Here is a 27,440-nt window from a genome sequence, read left to right as displayed (position 1 = left end):
TTCTGTAATACTGTAATTATTATGCAACATGTCAAGTTAAAAAGAGTACGTGAAATGAATGCCGTTGAATATATTAGCCTCCTAAATGGCACCCTATTCCCTATTTAGTGCACTACTTTTGACCAAAAAGCACCCTATGGGCACTGGTCGAAAGTAGTGCGCACTATATAGGGAATAGGGTGCCATTTGGGATGCACTTTAAGCCACAGAGGTACAGTCAGCATTGGGGATCCTGGAGTTGCTATAGTAGAATACATGAAACGCCTTGTCCACTAGTCGATGAGATTACATTCTGAAGATGATTGGTCCACAGCTGAAGCTCTTGGATCGTCTGATTGGTTGTAGAAATAACAGTCTTGGTATGTATAGAGGTGATGGAGGAAAATCAGGTTTGAGTCCGGTTCTATCTCAGTTCATCATCACGGTCTTCACAACCATATTGGAGGAGAAGGTCCCCCCCCCCCACCCCACCCGACTCGAACCTTCGATGTGAAGGAATCAAGGAAGGAGGAATCAAGGAAGGAAATGTCAGAGTACGTATAGTAACGAAAGGCATCTTATTGGTTCAGACACAGGGTCAGCTGGGGGTCAGATGATGACTGTCTCCGTGTGATAGGCTGAGTAGGAGAATGAGGTGTGTTTGTGGGCGGAGCCGGAAGAGGGCTGGTTTATAGGGGTGGAGGAGGAGGAGGAGGTGGAGGAGGAAGAAGTGGAGGGGGAACAACTAGCCCAGCGTGACGGGGGCCGGCGGTTGGCTGGACAGGCCGGACGAGAGAAATTCTTCTGGACTGATGAGGAGCTGGAAGATACTTTACACTCCTGAGGGAAGAGAGAAAGAGAGAGGGAGAGAGGGAGAGAGAGAGAGAGAGATACAGAGAGAGAGAGAAAGGGGGAGAGACAGAGCGAGAGAGGGGGAGAGGGGAGTAAAAGAGCGAGACAGAGAGGGAGAGACAGAGCGAGAGAGAGAGACAGAGAGAGAGAGAGAGGGAGAGACAGAGCGAGAGAGAGAGAGAGAGGGAGAGACAGAGAGACAGAGAGAGAGAGAGAGGGAGAGACAGAGCGAGAGAGAGAGAGAGAGAGGAGAGGGAGAGACAGAGCGCGAGAGAGAGAGAGAGAGAGAGAGAGAGAGAGAGAGAGAGAGAGAGAGACAGAGCGAGAGAGAGAGAGACAGAGAGAGAGAGAGAGAGAGAGAGGGAGAGAGAGAGAGAGAGAGAGAGAGAGAGAGAGAGAGGGAGAGACAGAGCGAGAGAGAGAGAGAGAGAGAGAGAGAGAGAGAGGGAGAGACAGAGCGAGAGAGAGGGGGAGAGGGGAGAGACAGAGCGAGAGACAGAGAGGGAGAGAGAGAGAGGGAGAGCGAGAGAGGGGGAGACATGGGAGAGAGACAGGGGAGAGAGAGAGAGAGAGACAGGGGGAAGCAGAGAGAGAGAGAGACAGACAGAGACAGAGAGGGAGAGACAGAGCGATAGAGAGCGAGAGAGAGAGAGAGAGAGAGACAGAAGGGGAGAGAGAGAGAGAGGGAGAGCGAGAGAGAGGGAGAGACAGACAGAGGGGGAGAGGGGAGAGACAGACAGAGACAGAGAGGGAGAGACAGAGCGAGAGAGAGAGAGAGAGAGAGAGAGAGAGAGAGAGAGACAGAAGGGGAGAGACAAAAAGAGAGAGAGAGAATTAACAAACATTCCTCACTCCAATCAGCCATAAAAACATTATTTGAGCAGGAGCAGGAGCAGGAGCAGGAGCAGGCGGCTACATTTCTCCAGGTCATCCGCAGCCCTCGGCCATCCGACTCTATTTCACTTCAGAACAACATTTGAGTTGGAATACTTTCCTTATGATCTCCTACCTTCGTCCTCTGTAGTCCCCTTGAGCACCTAACTCTACTTCTAATAATAATAATGATGTAACCTTTATATATCGAGTCAGTTTAACAATTAAATCTTTATTTACAACGACGACCTTCACCGGGGGCCAAAACCCCGGACGACGGCTCCGCCCTACGGGACTCCCAATCACAGCCGGTTGTGATACAGCCTGGGATTCGAACCAGGGTCTGTAGTGACCCCTCTAGCACTGAGATGCAGTGCCTTAGACCGCTGAACCAGGGTCTGTTGTGACCCCTCTAGCACTGAGATGCAGTGCCTTAGACCGCTGAACCAGGGTCTGTTGTGACCCCTCTAGCACTGAGATGCAGTGCCTTAGACCGCTGAACCAGGGTCTGTAGTGACCCCTCTACCACTGAGATGCAGTGACCGCTGAACCAGGGTCTGTAGTGACCCCTCTAGCACTGAGATACAGTGCCTTAGACCGCTGAACCAGGGTCTGTAGTGACCCCTCTAGCACTGAGATGCAGTGCCTTAGACCACTGAACCAGGGTCTGTAGTGACCCCTCTAGCACTGAGATGCAGTGCCTTAGACCGCTGAACCAGGGTCTGTAGTGACCCCTCTAGCAGTGAGATACAGTGCCTTAGACCGCTGAACCAGGGTCTGTAGTGACCCCTCTAGCACTGAGATGCAGTGACCTCTGAACCAGGGTCTGTAGTGACCCCTCTAGCACGGAGATGCAGTGACCTCTGAACCAGGGTCTGTAGTGACCCCTCTAGCACTGAGATGCAGTGACCGCTGAACCAGGGTCTGTTGTGACCCCTGAACCCCTGAGCCTTAGACCGCTGAACCAGGGTCTGTAGTGACCCCTCTAGCACTGAGATGCAGTGACCTCTGAACCAGGGTCTGTTGTGACCCCTTACCACTCCGGGAGCCCAGCATTTAATGCAAGGTGTCTTTTTGAAAAACATTTTCCCAGATGCATCGCTGGGAGATGACATACAGAACATGGTAAACACTGAGATGCACATACAGAACATGGTAAACACTGAGATGCACATACAGAACATGGTAAACACTGAGATGCACATACAGAACATGGTAAACACTGAGATGCACATACAGAACATGGTAAACACTGAGATGCACATACAGAACATGGTAAACACTGAGATGCACATACAGAACATGGTAAACACTGAGATGCACATACAGAACATGGTAAACACTGAGATGACATACAGAACATGGTAAACACTGAGATGCACATACAGAACATGGTAAACACTGAGATCACATACAGAACATGGTAAACACTGAGATGACATACAGAACATGGTAAACACTGAGATCACATACAGAACATGGTAAACACTGAGATCACATACAGAACATGGTAAACACTGAGATGACATACAGAACATGGTAAACACTGAGATCACATACAGAACATGGTAAACACTGAGATCACATACAGAACATGGTAAACACTGAGATCACATACAGAACATGGTAAACACTGAGATGCACATACAGAACATGGTAAACACTGAGATGACATACAGAACATGGTAAACACTGAGATGCACATACAGAACATGGTAAACACTGAGATCACATACAGAACATGGTAAACACTGAGATCACATACAGAACATGGTAAACACTGAGATGCACATACAGAACATGGTAAACACTGAGATGACATACAGAACATGGTAAACACTGAGATCACATACAGAACATGGTAAACACTGAGATGCACATACAGAACATGGTAAACACTGAGATCACATACAGAACATGGTAAACACTGAGATGACATACAGAACATGGTAAACACTGAGATGACATACAGAACATGGTAAACACTGAGATCACATACAGAACATGGTAAACACTGAGATCACATACAGAACATGGTAAACACTGAGATGCACATACAGAACATGGTAAACACTGAGATCACATACAGAACATGGTAAACACTGAGATGCACATACAGAACATGGTAAACACTGAGATCACATACAGAACATGGTAAACACTGAGATGCACATACAGAACATGGTAAACACTGAGATGCACATACAGAACATGGTAAACACTGAGATGACATACAGAACATGGTAAACACTGAGATCACATACAGGACATGGTAAACACTGAGATGCACATACAGAACATGGTAAACACTGAGATCACATACAGAACATGGTAAACACTGAGATGACATACAGAACATGGTAAACACTGAGATGACATACAGAACATGGTAAACACTGAGATCACATACAGAACATGGTAAACACTGAGATGCACATACAGAACATGGTAAACACTGAGATCACATACAGAACATGGTAAACACTGAGATGCACATACAGAACATGGTAAACACTGAGATCACATACAGAACATGGTAAACACTGAGATGCACATACAGAACATGGTAAACACTGAGATGCACATACAGAACATGGTAAACACTGAGATCACATACAGAACATGGTAAACACTGAGATGCACATACAGAACATGGTAAACACTGAGATGACATACAGAACATGGTAAACACTGAGATGACATACAGAACATGGTAAACACTGAGATGCACATACAGAACATGGTAAACACTGAGATGACATACAGAACATGGTAAACACTGAGATCACATACAGAACATGGTAAACACTGAGATGCACATACAGAACATGGTAAACACTGAGATCACATACAGAACATGGTAAACACTGAGATCACATACAGAACATGGTAAACACTGAGATCACATACAGAACATGGTAAACACTGAGATCACATACAGAACATGGTAAACACTGAGATGACATACAGAACATGGTAAACACTGAGATCACATACAGAACATGGTAAACACTGAGATCACATACAGAACATGGTAAACACTGAGATGCACATACAGAACATGGTAAACACTGAGATGCACATACAGAACATGGTAAACACTGAGATGCACATACAGAACATGGTAAACACTGAGATCACATACAGAACATGGTAAACACTGAGATCACATACAGAACATGGTAAACACTGAGATCACATACAGAACATGGTAAACACTGAGATGCACATACAGAACATGGTAAACACTGAGATGCACATACAGAACATGGTAAACACTGAGATGCACATACAGAACATGGTAAACACTGAGATGCACATACAGAACATGGTAAACACTGAGATGCACATACAGAACATGGTAAACACTGAGATGCACATACAGAACATGGTAAACACTGAGATCACATACAGAACATGGTAAACACTGAGATGCACATACAGAACATGGTAAACACTGAGATGCACATACAGAACATGGTAAACACTGAGATGCACATACAGAACATGGTAAACACTGAGATGCACATACAGAACATGGTAAACACTGAGATGACATACAGAACATGGTAAACACTGAGATGCACATACAGAACATGGTAAACACTGAGATGCACATACAGAACATGGTGAAAGAACATGGTAAACACTGAGATGCACATACAGAACATGGTAAACACTGAGATCACATACAGAACATGGTAAACACTGAGATGCACATACAGAACATGGTAAACACTGAGATGACATACAGAACATGGTAAACACTGAGATCACATACAGAACATGGTAAACACTGAGATGACATACAGAACATGGTAAACACTGAGATGACATACAGAACATGGTAAACACTGAGATCACATACAGAACATGGTAAACACTGAGATGCACATACAGAACATGGTAAACACTGAGATGACATACAGAACATGGTAAACACTGAGATGACATACAGAACATGGTAAACACTGAGATGCACATACAGAACATGGTAAACACTGAGATGCACATACAGAACATGGTAAACACTGAGATCACATACAGAACATGGTAAACACTGAGATGACATACAGAACATGGTAAACACTGAGATCACATACAGAACATGGTAAACACTGAGATGCACATACAGAACATGGTAAACACTGATGCACATACAGAACATGGTAAACACTGACATACAGAACATGGTAAACACTGAGATCACATACAGAACATGGTAAACACTGAGATCACATACAGAACATGGTAAACACTGAGATCACATACAGAACATGGTAAACACTGAGATCACATACAGAACATGGTAAACACTGAGATCACATACAGAACATGGTAAACACTGAGATGCACATACAGAACATGGTAAACACTGAGATGCACATACAGAACATGGTAAACACTGAGATCACATACTGAACATGGTAAACACTGAGATGCACATACAGAACATGGTAAACACTGAGATCACATACAGAACATGGTAAACACTGAGATGCACATACAGAACATGGTAAACACTGAGATCACATACAGAACATGGTAAACACTGAGATGCACATACAGAACATGGTAAACACTGAGATGCACATACAGAACATGGTAAACACTGAGATGCACATACAGAACATGGTAAACACTGAGATCACATACAGAACATGGTAAACACTGAGATGACATACAGAACATGGTAAACACTGAGATCACATACAGAACATGGTAAACACTGAGATGCACATACAGAACATGGTAAACACTGAGATGCACATACAGAACATGGTAAACACTGAGATCACATACAGAACATGGTAAACACTGAGATCACATACAGAACATGGTAAACACTGAGATGCACATACAGAACATGGTAAACACTGAGATCACATACAGAACATGGTAAACACTGAGATGCACATACAGAACATGGTAAACACTGAGATCACATACAGAACATGAACATGGATAAACACTGAGATGCACATACAGAACATGGTAAACACTGAGATCACATACAGAACATGGTAAACACTGAGATCACATACAGAACATGGTAAACACTGAGATCACATACAGAACATGGTAAACACTGAGATCACATACAGAACATGGTAAACACTGAGATCACATACAGAACATGGTAAACACTGAGATCACATACAGAACATGGTAAACACTGAGATCACATACAGAACATGGTAAACACTGAGATCACATACAGAACATGGTAAACACTGAGATGCACATACAGAACATGGTAAACACTGAGATCACATACAGAACATGGTAAACACTGAGATCACATACAGAACATGGTAAACACTGAGATCACATACAGAACATGGTAAACACTGAGATCACATACAGAACATGGTAAACACTGAGATCACATACAGAACATGGTAAACACTGAGATCACATACAGAACATGGTAAACACTGAGATGACATACAGAACATGGTAAACACTGAGATCACATACAGAACATGGTAAACACTGAGATGACATACAGAACATGGTAAACACTGAGATCACATACAGAACATGGTAAACACTGAGATGACATACAGAACATGGTAAACACTGAGATCACATACAGAACATGGTAAACACTGAGATCACATACAGAACATGGTAAACACTGAGATCACATACAGAACATGGTAAACACTGAGATGCACATACAGAACATGGTAAACACTGAGATCACATACAGAACATGGTAAACACTGAGATCACATACAGAACATGAGATCACATAAAACATGTAACTGAGATCACATACAGAACATGGTAAACACTGAGATCACATACAGAACATGGTAAACACTGAGATGACATACAGAACATAAACAGAACATACAGAACAAACACTGAGATGCACATACAGAACATGGTAAACACTGAGATGACATACAGAACATGGTAAACACTGAGATCACATACAGAACATGGTAAACACTGAGATGACATACAGAACATGGTAAACACTGAGATCACATACAGAACATGGTAAACACTGAGATGCACATACAGAACATGGTAAACACTGAGATGCACATACAGAACATGGTAAACACTGAGATGCACATACAGAACATGGTAAACACTGAGATCACATACAGAACATGGTAAACACTGAGATCACATACAGAACATGGTAAACACTGAGATGCACATACAGAACATGGTAAACACTGAGATGCACATACAGAACATGGTAAACACTGAGATGCACATACAGAACATGGTAAACACTGAGATGACATACAGAACATGGTAAACACTGAGATGCACATACAGAACATGGTAAACACTGAGATGCACATACAGAACATGGTAAACACTGAGATGACATACAGAACATGGTAAACACTGAGATGCACATACAGAACATGGTAAACACTGAGATCACATACAGAACATGGTAAACACTGAGATGCACATACAGAACATGGTAAACACTGAGATGACATACAGAACATGGTAAACACTGAGATCACATACAGAACATGGTAAACACTGAGATGACATACAGAACATGGTAAACACTGAGATGACATACAGAACATGGTAAACACTGAGATCACATACAGAACATGGTAAACACTGAGATGCACATACAGAACATGGTAAACACTGAGATGACATACAGAACATGGTAAACACTGAGATGCACATACAGAACATGGTAAACACTGAGATGCACATACAGAACATGGTAAACACTGAGATCACATACAGAACATGGTAAACACTGAGATGACATACATAACATGGTAAACACTGAGATCACATACAGAACATGGTAAACACTGAGATCACATACAGAACATGGTAAACACTGAGATCACATACAGAACATGGTAAACACTGAGATGCACATACAGAACATGGTAAACACTGAGATCACATACAGAACATGGTAAACACTGAGATCACATACAGAACATGGTAAACACTGAGATCACATACAGAACATGGTAAACACTGAGATCACATACAGAACATGGTAAACACTGAGATCACATACAGAACATGGTAAACACTGAGATCACATACAGAACATGGTAAACACTGAGATGACATACAGAACATGGTAAACACTGAGATCACATACAGAACATGGTAAACACTGAGATCACATACAGAACATGGTAAACACTGAGATGACATACAGAACATGGTAAACACTGAGATGCACATACAGAACATGGTAAACACTGAGATCACATACAGAACATGGTAAACACTGAGATCACATACAGAACATGGTAAACACTGAGATCACATACAGAACATGGTAAACACTGAGATCACATACAGAACATGGTAAACACTGAGATCACATACAGAACATGGTAAACACTGAGATCACATACAGAACATAGTAAACACTGAGATCACATACAGAACATGGTAAACACTGAGATCACATACAGAACATGGTAAACACTGAGATCACATACAGAACATGGTAAACACTGAGATCACATACAGAACAGTAGAGGACATGTGCATGGTAAACACTGAGATGACATACAGAACATGGTAAACACTGAGATGACATACAGAACATGGTAAACACTGAGATGACATACAGAACATGGTAAACACTGAGATCACATACAGAACATGGTAAACACTGAGATCACATACAGAACATGGTAAACACTGAGATGACATACAGAACATGGTAAACACTGAGATGACATACAGAACATGGTAAACACTGAGATGCACATACAGAACATGGTAAACACTGAGATGACATACAGAACATGGTAAACACTGAGATCACATACAGAACAGTAGAGGACATGTGCAGGTTGATACAGTAGAGGACATGTGCAGGTTGATACAGTAGAGGACATGAGCAGGTTGATACAGTAGAGGACATGTGCAGGTTGATACAGTAGAGGACATGTGCAGGTTGATACAGTAGAGGACATGTGCAGGTTGATACAGTAGAGGACATGAGCAGGTTGATACAGTAGAGGACATGTGCAGGTTGATACAGTAGAGGACATGTGCAGGTTGATACAGTAGAGGACATGAGCAGGTTGATACAGTAGAGGACATGTGCAGGTTGATACAGTAGAGGACATGAGCAGGTTGATACAGTAGAGGACATGTGCAGGTTGATACAGTAGAGGACATGTGCAGGTTGATACAGTAGAGGACATGAGCAGGTTGATACAGTAGAGGGACATGTGCAGGTTGATACAGTAGAGGACATGAGCAGGTTGATACAGTAGAGGACATGAGCAGGTTGATACAGTAGAGGACATGAGCAGGTTGATACAGTAGAGGACATGTGCAGGTTGATACAGTAGAGGACATGAGCAGGTTGATACAGTAGAGGACATGTGCAGGTTGATACAGTAGAGGACAGTAGAGGACATGTGCATGTGCAGGTTGATACAGTAGAGGACATGTGCAGGTTGATACAGTAGAGGACATGTGCAGGTTGATACAGTAGAGGACATGTGCAGGTTGATACAGTAGAGGACATGTGCAGGTTGATACAGTAGAGGACATGAGCAGGTTGATACAGTAGAGGACATGTGCAGGTTGATACAGTAGAGGACATGTGCAGGTTGATACAGTAGAGGACATGTGCAGGTTGATACAGTAGAGGACATGTGCAGGTTGATACAGTAGAGGACATGTGCAGGTTGATACAGTAGAGGACATGTGCAGGTTGATACAGTAGAGGACATGTGCAGGTTGATACAGTAGAGGACATGTGCAGGTTGATACAGTAGAGGACATGTGCAGGTTGATACAGTAGAGGACATGAGCAGGTTGATACAGTAGAGGACATGTGCAGGTTGATACAGTAGAGGACATGTGCAGGTTGATACAGTAGAGGACATGTGCAGGTTGATACAGTAGAGGACATGTGCAGGTTGATTGGTCTGTCAGACACTGTCCCTCATCATATAGCAGGCAGCCATGTAGTGGTCTGCCAACCCACATCTCTCTCATCATATAGCAGACAGTAATGTAGTGGTCTGCCAACCCACATCTCTCTCATCATATAGCAGGCAGTAATGTAGTGGTCTGCCAACCCACATCTCTCTCATCATATAGCAGGCAGCAATGTAGTGGTCTGCCAACCCACATCTCTCTCATCATATAGCAGGCAGTAATGTAGTGGTCTGCCAACCCACATCTCTCTCATCTCTCTCATCATATAGCAGGTAGCAATGTAGTGGTCTGCCAACCCACATCTCTCTCATCATATAGCAGGCAGCAATGTAGTGGTCTGCCAACCCACATCTCTCTCATCATATAGCAGGCAGTAATGTAGTGGTCTGCCAACCCACATCTCTCTCATCTCCCTCATCATATAGCAGGCAGTAACGTAGTGGTCTGCCAACCCACATCTCTCTCATCTCTCTCATCATATAGCAGGCAGTAATGTAGTGGTCTGCCAACCCACATCTCTCTCATCATATAGCAGGCAGTAATGTAGTGGTCTGCCAACCCACATCTCTCTCATCATATAGCAGGCAGTAATGTAGTGGTCTGCCAACCCACATCTCTCTCAGCTCTCTCATCATATAGCAGGCAGTAATGTAGTGGTCTGCCAACCCACATCTCTCTCATCTCTCTCATCATATAGCAGGCAGCAATGTAGTGGTCTGCCAACCCACATCTCTCTCATCATATAGCAGGCAGCAATGTAGTGGTCTGCCAACCCACATCTCTCTCATCTCTCTCATCATATAGCAGGCAGTAATGTAGTGGTCTGCCAACCCACATCTCTCTCATCATATAGCAGGCAGTAATGTAGTGGTCTGCCAACCCACATCTCTCATCATATAGCAGGCAGCAATGTAGTGGTCTGCCAACCCACATCTCTCTCATCTCTCTCATCATATAGCAGGCAGTAATGTAGTGGTCTGCCAACCCACATCTCTCTCATCATATAGCAGGTAGTAATGTAGTGGTCTGCCAACCCACATCTCTCTCATCATATAGCAGACAGTAATGTAGTGGTCTGCCAACCCACATCTCTCTCATCATATAGCAGGCAGCAATGTAGTGGTCTGCCAACCCACATCTCTCTCATCTCTCTCATCATATAGCAGGCAGTAATGTAGTGGTCTGCCAACCCACATCTCTCTCATCTGCCAACCCACATCTCATCATATAGCAGGCAGTAATGTAGTGGTCTGCCAACCCACATCTCTCTCATCTCTCTCATCATATAGCAGACAGTAATGTAGTGGTCTGCCAACCCACATCTCTCTCATCTCTCTCATCATATAGCAGACAGTAATGTAGTGGTCTGCCAACCCACATCTCTCTCATCTCTCTCATCATATAGCAGGCAGCAATGTAGTGGTCTGCCAACCCACATCTCTCTCATCATATAGCAGGCAGTAATGTAGTGGTCTGCCAACCCACATCTCTCTCATCGTATAGCAGGCAGCAATGTAGTGGTCTGCCAACCCTCACCTCTCTCATCTCTCTCATCATATAGCAGGCAGTAATGTAGTGGTCTGCCAACCCACATCTCTCTCATCATATAGCAGACAGTAACGTAGTGGTCTGCCAACCCACATCTCTCTCATCATATAGCAGGCAGCAATATAGTGGTCTGCCAACCCACATCTCTCTCATCTCTCTCATCATATAGCAGGCAGCAATGTAGTGGTCTGCCAACCCACATCTCTCTCATCTCTCTCATCATATAGCAGGCAGCAATGTAGTGGTCTGCCAACCCACATCTCTCTCATCTCTCTCATCATATAGCAGGCAGCAATGTAGTGGTCTGCCAACCCACATCTCTCTCATCATATAGCAGACAGTAATGTAGTGGTCTGCCAACCCACATCTCTCTCATCATATAGCAGGCAGTAATGTAGTGGTCTGCCAACCCACATCTCTCTCATCATATAGCAGGCAGCAATGTAGTGGTCTGCCAACCCACATCTCTCTCATCATATAGCAGGCAGTAATGTAGTGGTCTGCCAACCCACATCTCTCTCATCATATAGCAGGCAGTAATGTAGTGGTCTGCCAACCCACATCTCTCTCATCATATAGCAGGCAGCAATGTAGTGGTCTGCCAACCCACATCTCTCTCATCATATAGCAGGCAGTAATGTAGTGGTCTGCCAACCCACATCTCTCTCATCATATAGCAGGCAGTAATGTAGTGGTCTGCCAACCCACATCTCTCTCATCTCTCTCATCATATAGCAGGCAGTAATGTAGTGGTCTGCCAACCCACATCTCTCTCATCTCTCTCATCATATAGCAGGCAGTAATGTAGTGGTCTGCCAACCCACATCTCTCTCATCTCTCTCATCATATAGCAGGCAGTAATGTAGTGGTCTGCCAACCCACATCTCTCTCATCATATAGCAGGCAGTAATGTAGTGGTCTGCCAACCCACATCTCTCTCATCTCTCTCATCATATAGCAGGCAGTAATGTAGTGGTCTGCCAACCCACATCTCTCTCATCTCTCTCATCATATAGCAGGCAGCAATGTAGTGGTCTGCCAACCCACATCTCTCTCATCATATAGCAGGCAGTAATGTAGTGGTCTGCCAACCCACATCTCTCTCATCATATAGCAGGCAGTAATGTAGTGGTCTGCCAACCCACATAATGTAGTGGTCTGCCAACCCACATCTCTCTCATCATATAGCAGGCAGTAATGTAGTGGTCTGCCAACCCACATCTCTCTCATCATATAGCAGGCAGTAATGTAGTGGTCTGCCAACCCACATCTCTCTCATCATATAGCAGGCAGTAATGTAGTGGTCTGCCAACCCACATCTCTCTCATCATATAGCAGGCAGTAATGTAGTGGTCTGCCAACCCACATCTCTCTCATCATATAGCAGGCAGTAATGTAGTGGTCTGCCAACCCACATCTCTCTCATCATATAGCAGGCAGTAATGTAGTGGTCTGCCAACCCACATCTCTCTCATCATATAGCAGGCAGCAATGTAGTGGTCTGCCAACCCACATCTCTCTCATCATATAGCAGGTAGTAATGTAGTGGTCTGCCAACCCACATCTCTCTCATCATATAGCAGGCAGTAATGTAGTGGTCTGCCAACCCACATCTCTCTCATCATATAGCAGGCAGTAATGTAGTGGTCTGCCAACCCACATCTCTCACATCTCTCTCATCATATAGCAGGCAGCAATGTAGTGGTCTGCCAACCCACATCTCTCTCATCATATAGCAGGTAGTAATGTAGTGGTCTGCCAACCCACATCTCTCTCATCATATAGCAGGCAGTAATGTAGTGGTCCCACATCTCAACCCAGGCAGTAATGTACATCTCTCTCATCATATAGCAGGCAGTAATGTAGTGGTCTGCCAACCCACATCTCTCTCATCATATAGCAGGCAGTAATGTAGTGGTCTGCCAACCCACATCTCTCTCATCTCCCTCATCGGCAGTAATATTGTTTATACATTACAGAAGACTGAAATATAACAAACAACTGTTTGACATAGAAACACCAGATTTTCATCAAGTAAAAAAAAAAAACATGTTTATGAAATTATGAAAAATATGAATAAAATTCCACCCATGAGGCTTTTGGTAATTGACTGCAGGACAGCGCCTCATACAGACCCAAAGCTATCTCATTCTGAGCTTCTAGTTCCACTACATTCTCTCTCTGATGGCCATCTCATTCTGAGCTTCTAGTTCCACTACATTCTCTCTCTCTCTCTCTCTGATGACCATCTCATTCTGAGCTTCTAGTTCCACTACATTCTTTCTCTCTCTCTCTCTCTCTCCATCTCATGACCATCCACTCATTCTGACCATCTCATTCTGAGCTTCTAGTTCCACTACATTCTCTCTCTCTCTCTCTCTCTGATGACCATCTCATTCTGAGCTTCTAGTTCCACTACATTCTCTCTCTCTCTCTCTCTGATGACCATCTCATTCTGAGCTTCTAGTTCCACTACATTCTCTCTCTCTCTCTGATGACCATCTCATTCTGAGCTTCTAGTTCCACTACATTCTCTCTCTCTCTCTCTCTCTGATGACCATCTCATTCTGAGCTTCTAGTTCCACTACATTCTCTCTCTGATGACCATCTCATTCTGAGCTTCTAGTTCCACTACATTCTCTCTCTCTCTCTCTCTCTGATGACCATCTCATTCTGAGCTTCTAGTTCCACTACATTCTCTCTCTCTCTCTCTCTCTCTCTGATGACCATCTCATCCTGAGCTTCTAGTTCCACTACATTCTCTCTCTCTGATGGCCAATCTAATAGGTCTGCTAATCACTGACTGACTCTCATGCTTTCAGAAACATTTGCATTACATTACGGGAGGTTTCATTCCTGTGGTCTGGGGGGGCTCAGAGGCAGCTGGCTGGCTGAAGATATTTCTGTAATTACACAACACAGGACCAGAAACCTTTCACTTCCAACTGAGAGTTAGGGTGAGAGAGAAGGGGGAGCAAGAGAGAGAGAGGGGGAGCAAGAGAGAGAGAGGGGAGCAAGAGAGAGAGAGAGGGGGTGAGAGAGCGAGAGAGGGGGTGAGAGTGAGAGAGCGAGAGAGGGGGTGAGAGTGAGAGAGAGGGGGGGTGAGAGTGAGAGAGAGCAGGGGGGAGGGGTGAGAGTGAGGGTGAGAGAGTGAGAGACTTAAGATGAAACGGTTGGATTTGGAGGTTAGAGTATCTTCCTGCCAAGTTAACTTCTTGGTTCCTTTGTTACAAGGCTGTTAAAAGTTAAATGGGCCACATTGCAGCCAACCAGGAGGCTTTGGCCTCTGTCCTTCTGCACATAGCCGAAATAAACACCATTCCCAGCGGTGTTGTCCTCAGACCAGGACAATCAGGAAGGATTTCACAACGGAATGTGTGTGAGGTCCCCTTTAACCTGGAGTGGACTACCGTCAACCAGGACCCATAGGAACTAGGGGACCATTAACCAGGACCCATAGGAACTAGGGGACCGTCAACCAGGACCCATAGGAACTAGGGGACCGTTAACCAGGACCCATAGGAACTAGGGGACCATTAACCAGGACCCATAGGAACTAGGGGACCATTAACCAGGACCCATAGGAACTAGGGGACCATTAACCAGGACCCATAGGAACTAGGGGACCGTCAACCAGGACCCATAGGAACTAGGGGACCGTCAACCAGGACCCATAGGAACTAGGGGACCATTAACCAGGACCCATAGGAACTAGGGGACCATTAACCAGGACCCATAGGAACTAGGGGACCATTAACCAGGACCCATAGGAACTAGGGGACCATTAACCAGGACCCATAGGAACTAGGGGACCATTAACCAGGACCCATAGGAACTAGGGGACCATTAACCAGGACCCATAGGAACTAGGGGACCATTAACCAGGACCCATAGGAACTAGGGGACCATTAACCAGGACCCATAGGAACTAGGGGACCATTAACCAGGACCCATAGGAACTAGGGGACCATTAACCAGGACCCATAGGAACTAGGGGACCATTAACCAGGACACATAGGAACTAGGGGACCATTAACCAGGACACATAGGAACTAGGGGACCATTAACCAGGACCCATAGGAACTAGGGGACCATTAACCAGGACCCATAGGAACTAGGGGACCATTAACCAGGACCCATAGGAACTAGGGGACCATTAACCAGGACCCATAGGAACTAGGGGACCATTAACCAGGACCCATAGGAACTAGGGGACCATTAACCAGGACCCATAGGAACTAGGGGACCATTAACCAGGACCCATAGGAACTAGGAGACCATTAACCAGGACCCATAGGGACCATTAACCAGGACCCATAGGGACCATTAACCAGGACCCATAGGGACCATTAACCAGGACCCATAGGAACTAGGGGACCATCAACCAGGACACATAGGGACCATTAATAGAACCCTGGATGGTATTACTGTCAACCAGGACCTATAGGGACTAGGGGACCATTAATAGAACCCTGGATGGTATTACTGTCAACCAGGACACATAGGAACCATTAATGGAACCCTGGATGGTATTACTGTCAACCAGGACCCATAGGGACCATTAATAGAACCCTGGATGGTATTACCGTCAACCAGGACCCATAGGGACCATTAATAGAACCCTGGATGGTATTACCGTCAACCAGGACCCATAGGGACCATTAATGGAACCCTGGATGGTATTACTGTCAACCAGGACCCATAGGGACCATTAATAGAACCCTGGATGGTATTACCGTCAACCAGGACCCATAGAAACCATTAATGGAACCCTGGCTGGTATTACCGTCAACCAGGACCCATAGAAACCATTAATGGAACCCTGGATGGTATTACCGTCAACCAGGACCCATAGGAACCATTAATGGAACCCTGAATGGTATTACTGTCAACCAGGACCCATAGGGACTAGGGGACCATTAATAAAACCCTGGATGGTATTACTGTCAACCAGGACCCATAGGGACCATTAATAGAACCCTGGATGGTATTACTGTCAACCAGGACACATAGGGACCATTAACCAGGACCCATAGGGACCATTAATAGAACCCTGGATGGTATTACTGTCAACCACGACCCATAGGAACCATTAATAGAACCCTGGATGGTATTACCATCAACCAGGACACATATGGACTAGGGGACCATTAATAGAACCCTGGATGGTATTACTGTCAACCAGGACACATAGGGACCATTAATAGAACCCTGTATGGTATTACTCTCAACCAGGACACATAGGAACCATTAATAGAACCCTGGATGGTATTACTGTCAACCAGGACACATAGGGACCATTAATAGAACCCTGGATGGTATTACTGTCAACCAGGACACATAGGGACCATTAATAGAACCCTGTATGGTATTACTCTCAACCAGGACACATAGAAACCATTAATAGAACCCTGTATGGTATTACTGTCAACCAGGACACATAGGAACCATTCTGGGATGCAGATTTTGCCACTTAAATGTGTTAGAGAGCCTGAAGAAGTTTGATCAACAAGTCAAACTATTCCACAGAATAAACACAATGGTGTGTGTGTGTGTGTGTGTGTGTGTGTGTATTCATGCGTCTGCGTTTTAACACTGTACCCACCTGCATGGTTAGCCTCGTCTCTCTGTGGGAGCTGGTCAGCTGGCTGTGGTGAGAGTGAGTGTGTGTGTGTGTGTGTGTGTGTGTGTGTGTGTGTGTGTGTGTGTATTCATGCGTTTTAACACTGTACCCACCTGCATGGTTAGCCTCGTCTCTCTGTGGGAGCTGGTCAGCTGGCTGTGGTGAGAGTGTGTGTGTGTGTGTGTGTGTGTGTGTGTGTGTGTATTCATGTGTTTTAACACTGTACCCACCTGCATGGTTAGCCTCGTCTCTCTGTGGGAGCTGGTCAGCTGGCTGTGGTGAGAGTGTGTGTGGGAGGAGTGTCCAGAGGCAGGGCCTGACTGATCCCAGTAATCCTTATCCATCATCTCCTCCAGAAGATCCATGAGTTCCTCTTCCTGTCTGGGGCTGGGACCAGGGTTAGGACTGGGGCTGAGACCAGGGTTAGGACTGGGGCTGAGACCAGGGTTAGGACTGGGGCTGAGACCAGGGTTAGGACTGGGGCTGAGACCAGGGTTAGGACTGGGGCTGAGACCAGGGTTAGGACTGGGGCTGGGACCAGGGTTAGGACTGGGGCTGGGACCAGGGTTAGGACTGGGGCTGAGACCAGAGTTAGGACTGAGACCAGGGTTAGGACTGGGGCTGAGACCAGGGTTAGGACTGGGGCTGAGACCAGGGTTAGGACTGGGGCTGAGACCAGGGTTAGGGCTGAGGTTGGGACCAGGGTCAGGGCTGAGGCTGGGTCCAGCGTTAGGGCTGGACTCAGTGGGTTGGGTATGGTTCTGGTACCGCTGGCTCCAGGCAGTGTTCTCGTAGCTCTTCAGGATCCTCTCCACAGCTCCGTAATTAGACCTGGAGTCAGATGGACGTAACGCAGCCAGAGTCAGGGGCTTCCAGGGCTGGTCGCTCATTACACCACGGAGTCCTGACCCCACAGGCACATGGAGTCCTGACCCCCCAGGCACATGGAGTCCTGACCCCCCAGGCACATGGAGTCCTGACCCCCCAGATCCAGCTTTAAGGATGTCCTGCGTTGTGGTTGGGCGACTCCCAGGTTGCCCCACCTGCCTCGGCCTGAGGTTTGTAGGAGGCTGGGGCGCTGGGCATGACTTAACGGAATGAGGCCTCGCTCCTTGGGCCTTGATGTCCCTCTTCGGACTGGCACTCACCTCTGGTCCTGGAGCCGTGTGTGTAGTCTGGGCAGGCTGCTTGTATTCACTAGAGATGGACCTGTGCAGTGTGGGCTTAGATAGGCTGTTGGGGTGAAAGGTCAGAGGGCAGGGGGGTCCAAGGTCCTGACGGTGACCCCTGGATGAGGGCTTAGATAGGCTGTTGGGGGGTCCAGCTTTGTGTTTGACCTCAGGGCAGCGTGTTGCCGGGTTAGAAGGCATGTTCCTAAACGCAACTTCTGGGCGTTGGGGTGAAAGGTCAGAGGTGGCAGGGGGGTCAAAGGTCCTGACGGTGACCCCTGGATGAGGGTCAGATGGGGGCAGGGCCTGGCTCAGTTTGATCCCTGAACTCAGCTTCTGAGCTGTGATGTCACAGATCACCTCCTTCTGTCTGACCTCTGTGGCGTGCCGTGGCGGGAGGTCAAAGTTCGTCTCCCTGGTGACCCCGTGTGTGACCTCGCCACATACCGTCGTACCGTCTGGTACGCCCCTTTTAGAGACACCCGCTGATGTAAAACTGTCCTCTACATCATCGTCCTCCATCCCTCGACCCATCTCAGCCTGGAAGAGAGTCCTGTTAAACTCAGCAGTGGCCTGTTCCAGCATCATATTCCTACTGTGGCCTGGAGGGTTGGAGCCTGGAGGGTTGGAGCCTGGAGGGTTGGAGTCTGGAGGGTTGGAGTCTGGAGGGTTGGAGTCTGGAGGGTTGGAGCCTGGAGGGTTGGAGCCTGGAGGGTTGGAGCCTGGAGGGGGTAACTCTAAGGTAAGGTCAAGACAGATGTGTGAAACTGCTAGGTCTTTGTTTCCAGGTTGTACATGACTCTCTCTCTCAGGGCTTCTAGGACTTCTAGGTTTCTCAACGGGCCTGTAGTCGTGGATCAAGTCCTTCCCAGCAGCACTCACTATGTTGACTTCAGACAGGCTCTTCTGGACAGGCACGTAGGTGGACGACTTGCTGCTGCCGAAGGACCAGCGGTTGTGGCAACAGCCCACGTTGCAATGGGAGTTAACGGGAACAGCGCAGGTGGTAAACCCCGCCTTCGTCAGAACTTTCCCCTCGTTCTCCTGCAGCATCGCCTCGAACTTCCTCACTATCGATGGGCTGCTGCTGCACTTCCTGTCTAACAGGAGACAGGGGCTGTGGCACTTCCTGCCTGAGCCACTGAGGGATTCTGGGACGTGTAGTTGTAGTTCAGGGGAGGGGCTGGCGAGGTACCATGATGTTGTCCGAGGAGGGATAGGAGGAGGAACCAGCAGAGGGGGGAGCGGAGGTGCTTCTCTCTCCCTCTCAGAGGGCTTGGATGTGGGGTCCTTGAGGAGACTGGGGCCCCTGGTGGGGTCCTTGAGGTGACTGGGGCCCCTGGCGGGGTCCTTGAGGTGACTGGGGCCCCTGGTGGGCTCCTTGAGGTGACTGGGGCCCCTGGTGGGCTCCTTGAGGTGACTGGGGCCCCTGTCGGGGTCCTTGAATTGACTGGGGCCCCTGGTGGGGTCCTTCCTGATGGACAGCCAGTTCTCCTCTTCCAGGGCCCTGAGGTCAGCTACCAGCTGCGTCAGGTTGAAGGCAGGGTCCTCCATTCTCTCTCTGGTCGTAACATGATCCACCTCGGGGAAATACGAGGACTCGGTTCGACCCCTTAAGGCAGAGAGGGAATCAAAACACAGTGAGCATTTAAGCTATTTCAAACAATTCCACTCTAGGAGAGATCAAGCAGAATGGGCTCACAAAGCCAAACAAACAGCCCAGGTATTTGAAACAGTGACTCCTAGAGCAGAGGACGGAACAGAGAGAGAGGAAGTTCAAACTGTTACGAAGCCCAGCAAACAGCCCAGGTATTTGAAACAGTGACTCCTAGAGCAGAGGACGGAACAGAGAGAGAGGAAGTTCAAACTGTTACGAAGCACAGCCAGCATCCCAGGATTCTCAGGTATTTCATATAATGACTGGTGGCTGCTAAGGCAAATGGAGCAGACCAAGCATGCCTGGTATTTGAACCAGTGGTTCGTAATGCAACATTTAGTTCTGGATGCAGGGTTTAAAAAGCACAGGGTGTATCCCAGGTATTTAACACAGAGAAGGGGTTAGATCCAGTCAAGTGCCATGGTGTTCCCAGCCGAGTACTGGTTAGATCCAGCCAAGTGCCATGGGGCTCCCAGCCGAGTACTGGTTAGATCCAGTCAAGTGCCATGGGGCTCCCAGCCGAGTACTGGTTAGATCCAGTCAAGTGCCATGGTGCTCCCAGCCGAGTACTGGTTAGATCCAGCCAAGTGCCATGGGGCTCCCAGCCGAGGACTGGTTAGATCCAGTCAAGTGCCATGGGGCTCCCAGCCGAGGACTGGTTAGATCCAGTCAAGTGCCATGGGGCTCCCAGCCGAGTACTGGTTAGATCCAGCCAAGTGCCATGGTGCTCTCAGCCGAGTACTGGTTAGATCCAACCAAGTGCCAAGGTGCTCCCAGCCGAGTACTGGTTAGATCCAGCCATGTGCCATGGGGCTCCCAGCCGAAGACTGGTTAGATCCAGCCAAGTGCCATGGGGCTCCCAGCCGAGTACTGGTTATATCCAGTCAAGTGCCATGGGGCTCCCAGCCGAGGACTGGTTAGATCCAGCCAAGTGCCATGGGGCTCCCAGCCGAGTACTGGTTAGATCCAGCCATGTGCCATGGGGCTCCCAGCCGAGGACTGGTTAGATCCAGCCAAGTGCCATGGGGCTCCCAGCCGAGTACTGGTTAGATCCAGCCAAGTGCCATGGTGCTCTCAGCCGAGTACTGGTTAGATCCAGCCAAGTGCCATGGTGCTCCCAGCCGAGTACTGGTTAGATCCAGCCAAGTGCCATGGGGCTCCCAGCCGAGTACTGGTTAGATCCAGCCATGTGCCATGGGGCTCCCAGCCGAGGACTGGTTAGATCCAGCCATCGGTAGACAGTGACTGTATCCCAAACGGAACCCTATTCCCTACATAGAGCCCTATGGCACTTGGCTGGATCTAACCAGTACTCGGCCCTATGGGCCATGGTCAAAAGTAGTGCACTATACAGGGAACAGTTTGTTGATATAGTCTTACCTCTTGTCCCCTCCGGACTTCCTGCTGATCTCATCCTGGTAGCTACACAGCTCTTCACTCACACAGGCTATCTCCTTCAGGGCCTAGAGAGAGGAGAGAGGGAGACAGAAGGAGAGAGAGGAGGGAGAGAGAGAGAAGGAGAGAGAGAGAGGGAGACAGAAGGAGAGAGAGGAGGGAGAGAGAGGAGAGAGGGAGACAGAAGGAGAGAGAGGAGAGAGGGAGACAGAAGGAGAGAGAGGAGAGAGGGAGAGAGAGGAGAGAGGGAGACAGACGGAGAGAGAGGAGGAAGAGAGAGAGAAGGAGAGAGAGAGAAGGAGAGAGGGAGACAGAAAGAGAGAGAGGAGGGAGGGAGAGAGGAGGGAGGGCGAGAGCGAGGATGGAGGGAGGGCGAGAGCGAGGATGGAGGGAGGGAGGGAGAGAGAGGAGGAGGGAGGAAGGGAGAGAGCGGGAAGAGAGAGAGAAGGAGAGAGAGAGTAGAGGAGGGAGGGAGAGAGAGAGTAGAGGAGGGAGGGAGAGAGAGAGAAGGAGAGAGAGTAGAGAAGGGAGGGAGAGAAGGAGAAAGAGAGTAGAGGAGGGAGGGAGAGAGAAGGAGAGAGAGAGTAGAGGAGGGAGGGAGAGAGAAGGAAAGAGAGAGTAGAGGAGGGAGGGAGAGAGAAGGAGAGAGAGAGTAGAGGAGGGAGGGAGAGAGAAGGAGAGAGAGAGTAGAGGAGGGAGGGAGAGAGAAGGAGAGAGAAAGTAGAGGAGGGAGGGAGAGAGAAGGAAAGAGAGAGTAGAGGAGGGAGGGAGAGAGAAGGAGAGAGAGAGTAGAGGAGGGAGGGAGAGAGACGGAGAGAGAGAGTAGAGGAGGGAGGGAGAGAGAAGGAGAGAGGAGGGAGAGAGAGAGAGGAGAGAGGGAGACAGAAGGAGAGAGAGGAGGGAGGGCGAGAGGAGGGAGGGCGAGAGGAGGGAGGGCGAGAGCGAGGATGGAGGGAGGGAGGGCGAGAGCGAGGATGGAGGGAGGGAGGGAGAGAGAGGAGGAGGGAGGGAGGGAGAGAGAGGAGGAGGGAGGGAGGGAGAGAGCGGGAAGGGAGAGAGAAGGAGAGAGAGAGTAGAGGAGGGAGGGAGAGAGAGAGAGAAGGGAGGGAGAGAGAGAGAGAGAAGGAGAGAGAGTAGAGAAGGGAGGGAGAGAAGGAGAAAGAGAGTAGAGGAGGGAGGGAGAGAGAAGGAGAGAGAGAGTAGAGGAGGGAGGGAGAAGGTGAGAGAGAGTAGAGGAGGGAGGGAGAGAGAAGGAGAGAGGGAGAGAAAAGGAGAGAGGGAGAGAGAAGGAGAGAGGGAGAGAGAAGGAGAGAGGGAGAGAGGGAGAGAGAAGAGGAGGGAGGGAGAGAGAAGGAGAGAGAGAGTAGAGGAGGGAGGGAGAGAGAAGGAGAGAGGGAGAGAGAAGGAGAGAGAGAGTAGAGGAGGGAGGGAGAGAGAGAAGGAGAGAGAGAGTAGAGGAGAGAGGGAGGGCGAGAGAAGGAGAGAGAGAGTAGAGGAGGGAGGGCGAGAGGAGAGAGAGAGTAGAGGAGGGAGAGAGAGAGGAGAGAGAGAGTAGAGGAGGGAGAGAGAGAAAGGAGAGAGAGTAGAGGAGGGAGGGAGAGAGAAGGAGAGAGAGTAGAGGAGGGAGGGCGAGAGAAGGAGAGAGAGAGAGAGAGTAGAGGAGGGAGAGAGAGAGAAGGAGAGAGAGAGTAGAGGAGGGAGAGAGAGAGAAGGAGAGAGAGTAGAGGAGGGAGGGCGAGAGAAGGAGAGAGAGAGAGAGAGAGTAGAGGAGGGAGAGAGAGAGGAGAGAGAGAGTAGAGGAGGGAGAGAGAGAGAAGGAGAGAGAGAGTAGAGGAGGGAGGGAGAGATGTACATTACTAAAGACCAAAATAGACTTCAGAGGGTGGAGCCATAGACGACAGAACGTTGTGGTGACTCACGGCATTGAGGGCTGTAGTATTCTCCATCTTGTCACTCCATGTCCCGGAGCTCATCTCTGTGTTGTGGGTCACTCCTACACTAGATCCACCGTGGGAGGAGCGACGGACATTAACCACACCCCCTTTAGAGGGAGAGTCTCTGTCAACCCCTCGCAGGATGGCTTCCAGTTCCGCCATGTCCACTTCCTGGTTACCGACACAGTCGTCATAGTTACAGGGGTTTCCTCTGTCGCCACGGTGATCCGCCCGGTTTCTGTGGGCGGCGAAGTCGTCGTTGCCGTGACGACGGGGGTAGGAGCCGCGTTGGTCGATGGGCTCTGATTGGCTGCTGCTGCTCTGGGGGTCGGAAGTCGAGTTGTCGCTAAGCATGCTGGATCCTGTGCTGGTGGTATGTACGCTGACATGCAGGGCGACTTCCTCTGTAATCTCTCCGACAGGTTCTCTCATCTCCCCAGATACCTCACGCCTCACCTTCACCTCCTTGTACATCTAGGAAGAGAGAGTCATATCATTTAAATGACAGGGAAACAACGTGGATTCAACCAGTGTGTGGACAGTGGGAAATGACGACTAGAAACCACGTGGATTCAACCAGTGTGTGGACAGTGGGAAATGACGACTAGAAACCACGTGGATTCAACCAGTGTGTGCCCAGTGGGAAATTATGTAGAAACAACGTGGATTCAACCAGTGTGTGGACAGTGAGAAATGATGTAGAAATAACGTGGATTCAACCAGTGTGTGGACAGTGGGAAATGACGACTAGAAACAACGTGGATTCAACCAGTGTGTGGACAGTGGGAAATGACGACTAGAAAGAACGTGGATTCAACCAGTGTGTGGACAGTGGGAAATGACGACTAGAAACAACGTGGATTCAACCAGTGTGTGGACAGTGGGAAATGACGACTAGAAACAACGTGGATTCAACCAGTGTGTGAACAGTGGGAAATGACGACTAGAAACAACGTGGATTCAACCAGTGTGTGAACAGTGGGAAATGACGACTAGAAACAACGTGGATTCAACCAGTGTGTGAACAGTGGGAAATGACGACTAGAAACAACGTGGATTCAACCAGTGTGTGAACAGTGGGAAATGACGACTAGACACAAGGTGGATTCAACCAGTGTGTGCCCAGTAGGAAATGCTTTCACAGGTCTTGCCCACGATGCATTAGGGCAGAATCACAAAGTTTCACATCTGTAAGGCGTGAAGTAAAGTGTTACCACAGAAACAGAATCTCATTCTAGGTCTGTGAGTGTTAATATTATGTTTACGTTTTAAACTCTTCGATGTAAAAGTCCTGCGTAGTTCTGGTACCGGGTTTTTCCGACAGACATTTTCACGTTATAAATCGATCTGTGGGACACCGTAGATGAAAAAGACTAGCCCTGGTTACCACGGACACAGGAGTACGTCTCTAACCGCCTGTATGTCCCTCCCTCCTACCATTTCATTCGGTCTTCCGACTGTCCATCAAGTCCTGGCTGAAACCTTACTGGTTGAGCCACTAACAAGGCATACTCTACAGGTTAAAGTCATTTTATAAAATCGATTCTAGTATATTTTGAAAAAATATAAGTCATTTCAAGCCTTATTCATATACAGATTTGTTGAATAGGAAATAGGCTGTATAAAATACTGAAAATATTGTATCATATTTGTACTGTGTACTTGAGTTTGTGTCCTCAAGAAATGACGAGACCTCAGAAATTTATATCGACTTGTACCTTTCTTGGAGTACGTGGCATTACTAGATATTGTTTATGGCCCTCTCGTGATATAACGACTTGGAGTACGTGGCATTACTAGATATTGTTTATGGCCCTCTCGTGATATAACGACTTGGAGTACGTGGCATTACTAGATATTGTTTATGGCCCTCTCGTGATATAACGACTTGGAGTACGTGGCATTACTAGATATTGTTTATGGTCCTCTCGTGATATAACGACTTGGAGTACGTGGCATTACTAGATATTGTTTATGGCCCTCTCGTGATATAACGACTTTTGGTGCTAACGTAGATGACATTTTGGATGACATTTAGGTTACAGAAGTATGGAGTACACAGCCATAGAAATAAAGGCATTGAGGACCATACATAAAAACACATCTGGAAACCACGACAGAAACCACAACAACACAACTCACTCCTCAGGATACACACCCAGAGAAACACACAACTCACTCCTCAGGATACACACCCAGAGAAACACACAACTCACTCCTTAGGATACACACCCAGAGAAACACACAACTCACTCCTCAGGATACACACCCAGAGAAACACACAACTCACTCCTCAGGATACACACCCAGAGAAACACACAACTCACTCCTCAGGATACACACCCAGAGAAACACACAACTCACTCCTCAGGATACACACCCAGAGAAACACACAACTCACTCCTCAGGATACACACCCAGAGAAACACACAACTCACTCCTCAGGATACACCCAGAGAAAAACACAACTCACTCCTTAGGATACACACCCAGAGAAACACACAACTCACTCCTCAGGATACACCCAGAGAAAAACACAACTCACTCCTCAGGATACACACCCAGAGAAACACACAACTCACTCCTCAGGATACACCCAGAGAAAAACACAACTCACTCCTCAGGATACGCACTCAGAGAAACACACAACTCAGGATACAGTCTCCTCAGGATACACACCCAGAGAAACACACAACTCACTCCTCAGGATACACAGAGAAACCCAGAGAAACACACAACTCACTCCTCAGGATCACTCCTCAGGATACACACTCAGAGAAACACACAACTCACTCCTCAGGATACACACCCAGAGAAACACACAACTCACTCCTCAGGATACACACCCAGAGAAAAACACAACTCACTCCTCAGGATACGCACTCAGAGAAACACACAACTCACTCCTCAGGATACACACCCAGAGAAAAACACAACTGACCACAGACTGAGAGTGCTAAACTGAACGAATGACCTTTCCCCTCCTACCACCCCCCAATCTGGAGAAATATTTCAGAATGGATGCCTCCCAAATGGCACTCTGTTCCCTCTGCCTCTCCGTGTCTGTGCCTCTCTGTCTCTCTGTGTCTCTGCCTCTCTGTGTCTGTCTCTCTGTGTCTCTCTGCCTCTCCGTGTCTGTGCCTCTCTGTCTCTCTGTGTCTCTGTCTCTCTGTAGTGAGGTGAGGACTATGCTGTGGTCAACATGTCTCTCTGTAGTGAGGTGAGGACTATGCTGTGGTCAACATGTCTCTCTGTAGTGAGGTGAGGACTATGCTGTGGTCAACATGTCTCTCTGTAGTGAGGTGAGGACTATGCTGTGGTCAACATGTCTCTCTGTAGTGAGGTGAGGACTATGTTGTGGTAGACATGTCTCTCTGTAGTGAGGTGAGGACTATGCTGTGGTCAACATGTCTCTCTGTAGTGAGATGAGGACTATGCTGTGGTAAACATGTCTCTCTGTCTCTCTGTAGTGAGAT

The 27,440-nt window shown here is 47.6% G+C and overlaps 1 protein-coding gene across 3 annotated transcripts in view; it reads right to left on the bottom strand.

Moving 5' to 3' along the window:
* Positions 1-732: 732 nt before the first annotated feature.
* Positions 733-27,440, bottom strand: part of mtcl3a (MTCL family member 3a) — a 58,040-nt gene continuing 31,332 nt past the window's right edge. For all 3 annotated transcript variants that reach the window (XM_065027285.1, XM_065027286.1, XM_065027287.1), the window contains 4 exons: positions 23,950-24,438; positions 22,016-22,098; positions 17,792-20,590; positions 733-819 (listed from right to left, as the gene is read on the bottom strand). In XM_065027285.1, the coding sequence (XP_064883357.1) occupies positions 17,827-20,590; positions 22,016-22,098; positions 23,950-24,438 (3,336 nt within the window). In that variant the 3' untranslated portion in view covers positions 733-819; positions 17,792-17,826. The remainder of the gene's footprint in view (positions 820-17,791; positions 20,591-22,015; positions 22,099-23,949; positions 24,439-27,440) is intronic.

Source organism: Oncorhynchus nerka, linkage group LG14, assembly GCF_034236695.1.
Source record: "Oncorhynchus nerka isolate Pitt River linkage group LG14, Oner_Uvic_2.0, whole genome shotgun sequence".
NCBI classification, from domain to species: domain Eukaryota; kingdom Metazoa; phylum Chordata; class Actinopteri; order Salmoniformes; family Salmonidae; genus Oncorhynchus; species Oncorhynchus nerka.
The sequence above is the reverse complement of the archived record's forward strand: the minus strand, read 5'-3'. Positions and strand labels throughout refer to the sequence as shown.